Below are 10,122 nucleotides of genomic sequence, written 5' to 3' on the forward strand. Positions count from 1 at the left end.
TCTTCTTCTTCTTCTTCTTCTTCTTCTTCTTCTTCTTCTTCTTCTTCTTCTTCTTCTTCTTCTTCTTCTTCCTCTTCTTGTTATAGCACACAAAGCAAGTTTTAAAGAGAGAAAATTTTTGTTTTTTGACCTAGAGATGGTATCCTACTAATAGATGACATGAAAAATACAGAATAACTTCACTTTTTCTTTGTTTCAGTCTTTGCCAACGTGAAAAACAATCCTTACATTGGAAATACCCAAAATGAGAAGAATTATGTTGTAATTTAAAGATGGTCTTCAGAATCAAACATAGATGTAGATCCAGGCTCTTCCCTTAGGTGTGAAGCAATCTTGTACAATGTGTCTGGCCTGAGTCTCACTTGTTGATATGCACAGCTCTGCCTCCACAGGTTTAGGAGTAATACCTAAAATGATGTATGGAAGGCACTTTGATATGCTAGTAGCTTCATAAATTCTAGGTAATGGGGAATGAAAGCCCAAAACAAACAAAATAAAAAGATAAAAAACTTAAATTAGATAATTTTTAAGGTCTAGAAGAATTACTGTACATGCCAGTGTGCTGAGTAAACTTATAAAATCAATAATAATGTCATTGTACTTGACCTTCCAGAGGCCAGGGTAAGAGACAGAAAGATGTCTTAGCTAACCTATGTTTCAACTTTCAAATGCTAGGAGAAGGAAGATACCTAAGATTTGGTGATTCCAACAAGCCAGCTAGATGATTCAATTCCTAGAAAATTCCAGATAGTTAATGGCTTGTTTAAAAATTTTTCTGCATGAAATATATATTTACAAAACTAAGGAATGCTGAAACCAGCATTGAATCAAATGCAAGTAGTTCTGAAAGCAACAGGTTTCTTCACTTTATAATTTTTATTTTCTATTCTTTTTTTTGGTAAGAAACTGAAAGAGTAATCAGAGAAATAATGTAGACATATAATATATCTTCCACATATCAAGATAACACATGACAAAAGAATATGAACTTTTAATATTAAACATGTTATAAATATCCACAATCGTTAGCTGAAAACAATGCTACTAAATTAACTGACCATGGAAACATTTTCTGCCAAACATCTAATAAAACCATAAAAAACATGGATTAATCCCAACATTGGGACACAGTAGTCTATGCCTAGACAATAATAATACCCTTCAATGGGTAGGCAGCCTTTGGCATATTGTGTTCATTTAAAAAAAAATTAAAAATTAAGAAAACTAGACAAACTGCCATCATTTTTCTAACAAGGAGACCAGAGCAATGAATTATATAAATATGTACTGTAAAAGGACTAATTTCTAACTACAGGCACCTTGGGGGATAAATTTGTCCTCAAAGCTAATTTCAGAATTTTCAGTGAGTGCTACATGGGGAAAGACAGTATCCGCTTTGCTTAGGCAACCTGTAATAGAAGTCCTATTTGAGGTCACAAGATTGCAGATTTTGGTTGGACATAAAGATTCTGACGAGAGCACTGGTCCTGGGGTTAACAGTCTGGAATCATACACTAGTCCTGCTGCTTCTCAGCTGAGCATCTTTGAATTAAGGATGAAACTTCTCTGAAAGGGTAAGAAAGCTCACAGAGGCACTGCAAAAGGGAAATCCTGTATTTGAAAAGAATCACACAATTCCTGGCACATAGCAAGCACTTGATGGCTAGAATTACTGGAGCCACAAGTAACACTGAGAGCTACCCACTGATGAAGAAGCGTAGAACATCTGACAGTAGAGGGTAACTCAATAATAGAATAGTTCAAGCACACAGTTAATCATTTAAAGAATCTGAAAGCCTACTGTGGGCAACCTGCCAGGGAGGGTAACCACGGCTCAGCTTCTATCTTTATGCCCCAGTACTCAAAGATACAAGAGCCTGGGAGCTCAGGCAGACATTCAACAAGCATAACCCATAACTATGAGCTAGCTCGCAGTTCTCAGGCTACTCTTTGACCTAAGAGACTTCCTGAGTTCCAACCACTCAACATTTAAGGAAATACAACGGGTGAGTTTAAGGTTCAAAGGTCAAGAAAAGTGACTTCCCCAAAACTCTTTCCTGTATGAAGCAGAGAAGCAGGTGACAGTCTTTTGTCAAAGACTGCAGCACCTATAGATTTCTCAAAACGGTTCGGGGATAAATGAATTTCTGCCACCCTGTTTTCCCCAGTGTTTTGGTCGCTTTAAAAAGCCACTTTCCCACTTGGAACTAAACTTTGGCAGCCGCTGACAAAACAGGAAGTGATTTGAATACAATCTGTTTTTATGCCTTTCTGTACTTTAGGAGTCTTAAAACAAGATTTTGTTTTGTATTCACCAAATTTTGGCTTACTGACTATTTTTAAAAATAAAAACTGTAAGGATTAAAACATCAGTGCAGAATCCTGGACAAATACGGGCTTAATAAACTGCACACCAGCTTTGAATACATATTAAATTCAAAGCAAGATCTCCATCTACTTCTCCTTTTTGTTTTTCTTCTTCTTTTCCTTCTCCCTGTCCTCCTTCTTTCTTCCTTAAATAGAAACTGGTGGGGGGTGGGGAGAGAAATAGGGAACTGGGAAGAGGAAAGGAAGTTAGACTTTGCTTCCCTCCCTGTCTTCCTTAGAAAACGCAATATGGCATCTTCCATGAGGAGCTTGTTGTCGGATCACGGCAGATATGCTGAATCTTTTCGGAGGTTTCTCAACAATTCCACGGAGCACCAGTGCATGCAGGAATTTATGGATAAGCAGCTGCCGGGCATAATAGCAAGGTAACAAAAGGGGACGGTTTTTGTCAGAGGGAGAAGCCTGGATCGGATCGCCACCGGGTGCTGTGATAGATGGACCCGGCCTGGCCCTGCAGCCTGGGCGCTGGGACGAGGGGGAGTCTCGGGCACCCCACCCCCGCCCTGCAGCCTGCTTCCTGCAGTGCGGGTTTAGATGTTTGCTTTAAGCACCCAGAGGCTCCGATTTGCTCGTGCTGTTATTTCCAGTTGTGTGGAGATAAATGTTAACCATTTGAAGGCACAAGTCCTGGCTCATTTGGGAAAAGATAAGGTACCCAGTTTTGAACTCTGATCTGTCATCACTCATCCAACTTTTACATTTCAAAAAAGTCCCAAGTGAAATGTGATATTCTTCTCATTAGCAATATAAATACTTGCCAATATTATTTGTCCCTGAGGATTGAGTGGGTGCTTCTCTCAGTTCTCAGAATATCCATTTAAATCTGTCAGTCTGTACCCTTTATTACTATTATCATTCTGAAAAAAAAATCTTTTACTTTCAACTTAGTATTAGCAACGTGGTTCTCAAACAAGAGCATTTTCCCATTATCAGTGAAAGTCACTACTTTTTATCCTGCTCACAGACTCCTTTTATTGGTGATTAATGTGTTCAATTTGTGCCAGAGCTGATAAGCATTAGAGAGTAACAGATTCCACATGCTTAAAGATAATCAAATCACCTATCTGGGGATGAATTGCTGTAACTCCCTCTGCTTCAGGAAATAATGATGGAAAACTGGGAAGAAATGACTGACTGCAGATCCAATTTGCAAACAGCAAAGGAACCTGATATTTTATCTTTTGTGGAATTTTTTTCTCTCTTAGGCCTGAAATTATTTTGCCACCCTAGTGCCTCTCTCTGCCTGACCAAAGCAGACATTATTAAGTGTATATGGAATTCCATTTCACCTATTTTCTGTTTTGTATTGTTCACTTTTTAGATATTGGTTTCAGAGTATTACATATTAAAAGTTAGCATGCAGTAAGATAGTGCTACAAATATCAAAGCAGATATCAAAGATAGATAACTTCTACTCTGGGGACAAATTTAGTTTACTTCTTTTTGGGAGTCCTTTGAAAAATGAAGATAAGTTAATTTCGCCATTTTTCTCCCAGTTTTAAATGTACGTATTCATTTCTGTAGCGTGTTCAGATCCTGGGTTTGCTTCAGCCATACAGCTCATACTGGGAGTTATAAAGGCTAGACCCCAAGTAACAATGTAACCAGTCTTGACTGACAGCTCCCTCCTTGTCCTCTAAGTTATCCAGTCTAGTTGAAGTAAAGGTTGCATGTAAATTTTGTGACAGACCAAGAAATTTTCAATCACAATTAAATTTGCATTAAAATAATAATGTATGATTAGGAGTGTCTTCATCAAAATGTCATTTACTAAGCAAGGAATTTTTTCCTAAAAGAAATACTTGGAATTTACACTTAGTTGAATGGTCTTTTCATCTGGCCTAAGTGGTTCCAAATCCTTTGGTACCGAAGCAGAGTTGCTGCATGGAAGGCCATGGCTGTTAACTGGGTGTGGCTTTGGCCTACTCGGTTTCACATTTTCATCAAAGCAAGGCATGTGTGTCTGGAAAGAGTCAAGTGGTTTCAGAAAGACCAAAACAACAGCAAAAAATAGCTTCTGGTTATCTGCAGGACTGGCAATGTCCAGAAGTTGTTGACTTGAGCCTTTTACAGCTCAGCATATTAATATGGTTTTATTTTTTATACCTCATTTTGATACTTTTCTGCTTGATGGTTAGGATCAAAATAAAACAAGACCTATATAATAAGAAGTGTAACTTTTGTATCTGACAAGGTCAGTCAAATCCCCTCAGGATTTACCCGGAAATCCTGTACCACAGTTTGTAGATCCTTTGTCAGTGTCAGCCATGTGGATGAGTCAAGGCCATTGCTTGACCAATTTACTATTATGGACTACTGGACTATATTGGAATATTTTGCTGAATTCATGAACCTAAAAATATTTAAATGGCAGTGGAATACCCATCTCTGACAAAAGTAAACAAAAAAGGGGATATAAATGAAAGGCTATTTTGTATCTTTATAAACAAAATAGGATAGCTATACAGCTACTTTCTCTTAATTCAATGAGAAGAATGATTTGTACTAATAGTGTTTGGACAGGATATCCTGTCTGCATCTTGTACTATGAATAACCACTATGAAGACAATAATACGCAATGTATTAATTATTGAAACTGTCCTACTAATCAGTTTTGAAATTGTCTCATTGCCATTTCTCAATAAAATTAATTAAAGAAACAAAAGATAAAAAACAAATAGCTGCTTGTCCCCCATCCCTCCACGCCCACTGATTCCTATTCTGCAGAAGCAGCTCTTTGCACTGTTTGAAGTCCTTTGCTTCTTATGCAATTTTCTTGCAAAACTCTAAGCCCCATGCTCTTCTTTGATTTCTTAATTTTACTGTACTAAAATAGCTACATGAACACACACATTTCTCCCATATATTATGTCTATTATTTATGCCAAATTTTTTTGGAGAAATAATATGGCTTTAAGCCATTTTGCCTATGAACATATTATTCTCATTTGAGCAATAGTTATACTATAATTACATTTCCTTTCATGTACAATTTTGAGTTTTTCTTAGAGATGACAATGGTTTTCATGAGTTTAGTTTCTTTTCTTAGTTTTCTATGTATCTATCACTACATTTATGCACTAGCAGATGTATTACTGTCCTCTTCTCTCTAAACATATAAGTAATCTGTTTGCTTTTCTCTGTGAAAACATCTTTTCAGTGTCCCTCTGCCCCTTGTTCCAGTCTGACAAGGTTTTCTTTGGACCTGTAATATAGTCATTGAGGAGGGAATTTATTTTACTTCTTAATAATTCTCTTCTCTCCAGTATTTAGTTCTCTAATAGCAAAATACATGGCTGTGTTAACAAAGAGCAAACTTTTGGGTACTTTGTATGTTTAAAATGCCTTTGTTTCAGTTGATCTTTATTAGAAAGGTTGACTGGGTAAAAACTACTGAAAATGATTTTATATCACAAATGTAAAGATATTTTTCTGTTAGCTATTAGACTTGTTGTAAGATAGGGGCTGGGGAGATGGCTCAGTAGAATAAGTGCTTCCCGGGCAAGCTCAAGGGCCTGAGTTCAATCCCCGATTCCACAAAAAAAAAAAAAAAAAAAAAAAAAAAAAAGAAATATTTGGACTTGTCGTAAGACATCCAATGTGATTCAGTTTCTTCAGCTTTGACATATAGCGTTTTTGGTTTTGTTTGGTTCTTTTACTAAAATTTTTAGCATCTTTTCATTATCCCTCATATTCTGAAATTGTAAGATTCTAAATTATTGGGTGGGTCTTGTTCATCTGTCTTGGTGAGTATTTCATGAGTCATTTCAGTTGAGATTCAGATCTTTCAATTCTGGGAAAACTCAATAATGTTGAGTCATACCTATTTTATATTTTGAGTAGTTAGAGTATTTATTCATCAAACATCAACCCTCTGACATTGCTGCTCTAGTTTTTCTATAATCTATTCTACAACTGTATGTTTTAGGTCACATTACAAGTTTTAACTTACAAGAATGTTCCTTTCTATAGTATCTTTTTTTATTACTCATTTCCTCATACATATGTGATACCTTCCTCTGCCTATTACAAATTTTTCATGTACTCACTACATGTGTTCTTTGAGTTCCTTTTTTTTAGTCCTCATTCTCATGGTTGAAGAGAACTCAAGCCATCTGATGAGCCACAATTGCCACCCTAACACAAAATAAGTCACTGAAAATGATTAGGATTTTATTTTTGTATGTAATGAATAGGCTTATTGAGAGGCTCGTTTTTCTTAACCTTCAAAGGTTGCCTCGGTTGTTACCTGGCAACACATGTTATGGTCCACCGGCAAAGAATTTCATACCTCCTATCTGGAGGTAGAAGATGCATGAGGGTTGGAGAGGAGTTATAGCTATAAACAGTAAATTTTATTATTGTTGCACACAAAGCATTTCAACTATTACCTGAATAATAATAATTGTCTTAGTTACTTTTCTCCTTGTTGAGACAAAATGCCCAACACCTGAAGTTAGAGGAGGAAAGCCTTATGAACTGGCTCCAAGGGAGGATGACCCATGGAGAAGGAGCAACTGTTCATAGCAGTGTAAGGCAGCAAAAGCAAGAGTAAAGAGAGAACGAACACACCTCATTCTTCACCTTATATTCTACCAGGAATAGACTGATGCCAATTGCTTCAGTGGACTGATCCAAAATTCAACCACCCTAAATCCTAGCACCCTTAATATCTGTGCTTTTAATTCCAGCATTGCACTATAAATCAATCTCACACTCGAGATTCAGCAATCTCCAGGGGAAAAAAGCCATAAGGCTTTCGGTGGGGTACCACTAGACACAAACCCCATTTCCCTGCTGGCCTTGCAAAGACTTGAGCACATCCCTTTTTGCAAAAGGCATGTAGTCTATCTCCAAAAGTTCCCAACACCCTAACAGTTTCAGTATTGCTGAAAAGTCCAAGTCAAAAATCTCTGAGATTTAAGGAAATTCTTAGCTGTGAGCCCTTATGTAAATAAAAAGAAAATTAAACACTTTCAGCATTCAATGGCACAGGACAGATATTTCCATTCCAAAACTTACAAACAAGGATATGTAAAGGAATGGGACCAAGGCAATTTCAAAATCCAGCAGGGCAAATAGTAAGTCCTTTAGTTCCATGTCCAGCATACAGATCGATCTGTGGCAGACTGTGAACTCCTCAGGCCTTGGTGTCTCCAGCCCTACAGCACTTCTGGTGGTTACAGCCCCCTCGGTTGCTCTTTGGGGCCCATTCTTCTCCCTCCTTGCAGTTTTCCTCAGACATTCGTGTTCCTCACTTCTCCAGACTTCTGGCATCTCCACTTCACCTTTCCATGCTCATGACTTTACACACTGTCCTCTCAGGGACACACTGCCTAGCTTCCCAGGAGCTCTTCTGAAATCTGGGTAGAGCCTCCCTGACCACACAACTTGTCCATTCTGCACTCACTTAGACCCACTGCCATGTGGATGATGTCGAGATTGGCTGCCAACTGGGGCAGTGGTCTGCCTTCCTTCTCTCTTGGCTGTAGGGGTCAAGTGCCTGGATTGCTGAGCACTCCGAATCCAATTCTGAGGAAAAATTCTCTATGCTACCTCCATTCTGGAACATAGCCTGCTAGGGCTTTCTTCTCAAAGCAAAGTCTTTCACTTTTGCAATTTTGAGACTGCACAGGGTAGAATCCTGCTGTTTCTTATGATGCCCTCTGGTTGTCTTTCTATTTTCCTGTTCATTCCCAGCAAACAAGATCACTTTTGTTCTATTTTTACAGGCCACAGCTCTACTGGAGTTTCCTTTCTGGCTAAGCTCACTAGTTACTTTTAGCTTGAGAACAATGTAGTATCTTATTTATTTATTTAGCTACCGGGAATCAAACTCAGGACCTCGCACTTGCCAGGCAGGTATTTATTCTCTAAGATATATCCCTGGCCCATATCTTACTCCTCTTAATCTCAATTCTAGAAGAGGTACATAAACAATGAATAATAAAAATTTGTTGACATAAAAGTAAAAAGAAGGAAAGTGGGATGATCTTAAAACTTGTGCCACTTAGCGCAAAGGTTTATGTGAACCTCCCTTTCCTTTTCTCCACTTACAATGAATGGATTAGGGTCTCATGAGAACCATTTTCTATTCCTGTTCTTCAGTAAATTTCTGAGTGAAATGTCATTTTCTACCTCTGATATATTCATAATAATGTTTCTTAGTCTTACAATTCAAGATCACTGATGAAAATACTGTATATTTTATTTATTTTATTTTAAGAGATGCAAAATAAACATAAAAACAATAGTATAAGATTTCAAAATAAGTTTGTAGGAGAGTAGCAATGTTCAGTACATTGTGCATTGTTATCTTCAAACCCACATGTATAAACATTGCATTGTTTCCTTAGTGTAAGAACCTGAAAGAACAAATAAAATCTTAAAGATACAACAGATATATTAAAATGGAAAGAAACTAAACATAAGGAATAAACAATTGAGATTAGGGAAGGAGGAAAGATATGAAAACCTGGATGGGGAAAAAGCATGTAAGTGTACATACAGAATAGCTGAGAAGACTATACTACTAATTTCTATCAGTTCTTTTGAAAGTAGCAGTTGGGGCTGGGGAGATGGCGCAGTGGAAGAAGTGCTTCCCTGGCAAGCGCAAGGGTCTGAGTTCAATCCCTGGTTGTGCCAAAAAAAGAAAAGAAAAAAAAAAAAAAAGAAATAAAGTAGCAGTTAATGTTTAGAAGTTTTACTTTGACCAACTCTATATGCTAATATCTGTAATCTGAGCAATTACATTGAGGACAGCAATGGATAACAAGTATGGTTGAATACCTTTATCTTGCTCTTTTAAATGTGCATCATCTCTAATGTCTTATCTATTATTTTTATACTCTCTTTAAAATAAATTGAAAATAAAAAATAAAAAGCAAAAAGAATAAATTAAGGTTTATTGAAAGGAAGAGTTAATGTTTAATTGCTTTATCAGTCTTGCATGCCCAGATCTGGTAATGTGAGCAACAAATTTGATGATAACAATACATCACATAACAATTATTGCTAATTTTCTATTCTTTTGAAATTCTGTACCTTTTTATTGTGTTATGTTACTTTGTTCTTTGCATTTGTTTTTGTTTCTTTCTCTTTAAAAATATGAAATAATTACTTGCAATACAGGATATGATTCTTAAAAACTGGTTAAACAATGTAGACATGTACTTATTCTTTTAAAATTAGTCTAAAGGTAGCTATGTAACCGCTGAATTGGTTAGGACCTTTCATGTTGATGTAGTTGACCTTCCATTAGACTTGATAATAAGATTTTTTTAAAGCACATTTTTCTTAAACAATGTACTTTTATTTTTCAGGATTGGAGGTACAAAATCAGAAATTAAGATTCTGAGCCTAGGTGGAGGTGCAGGTATGAATAATTTTTTAAAAATTTTGTATTTCACTGTAAATATCATGCTATCTGAAGGCCATTGCTCATTCTTTACAAAAGTTTCTTTCCACTGTGATTTGAAAAAGATCAGCTTATTAAAGCTACCAATGCCAGTGGTACATGGCGATCCATGCCTGTAATTCCAGTACTTTGTAGTCTGAGAAGAGCCCAGGAATTCAAGACCACACTTAGCAGCATTATAAGAACCAAACTGGAGAAAGTAAAAAAAGAAGAAGGCAGAAGAAAGAAAGAAAGAAAGAAAGAAAGAAAGAAAGAAAGAAAGAAAGAAAGAAAGAAAGAAGGAAGGAAGGAAGGAAGGAAGGAAGGAAGGAAGGAA

The 10,122-nt window shown here is 36.7% G+C and overlaps 1 protein-coding gene across 3 annotated transcripts in view; it reads left to right on the forward strand.

Annotated features, from left to right (window-relative positions):
- Hnmt (histamine N-methyltransferase) overlaps positions 1-10,122 on the forward strand; it is a 58,949-nt gene that overhangs the window by 11,405 nt on the left and 37,422 nt on the right. The window contains exons 1-3 of one of the 3 annotated variants that reach the window (XM_023709797.1): positions 1,937-2,006; positions 2,607-2,753; positions 9,712-9,764. In XM_023709797.1, the coding sequence (XP_023565565.1) occupies positions 2,617-2,753; positions 9,712-9,764 (190 nt within the window). In that variant the 5' untranslated portion in view covers positions 1,937-2,006; positions 2,607-2,616. Of the gene's footprint in view, positions 1-1,936; positions 2,007-2,297; positions 2,355-2,606; positions 2,754-9,711; positions 9,765-10,122 lie in introns of those variants that run through there. The other 2 variants (XM_023709798.1, XM_004626386.2) reach the window with 2 other exon arrangements.

This window comes from Octodon degus, unplaced genomic scaffold (genome assembly GCF_000260255.1).
Source record: "Octodon degus isolate 3935 unplaced genomic scaffold, OctDeg1.0 scaffold00014, whole genome shotgun sequence".
Taxonomy (NCBI): Eukaryota; Metazoa; Chordata; class Mammalia; order Rodentia; family Octodontidae; genus Octodon; species Octodon degus.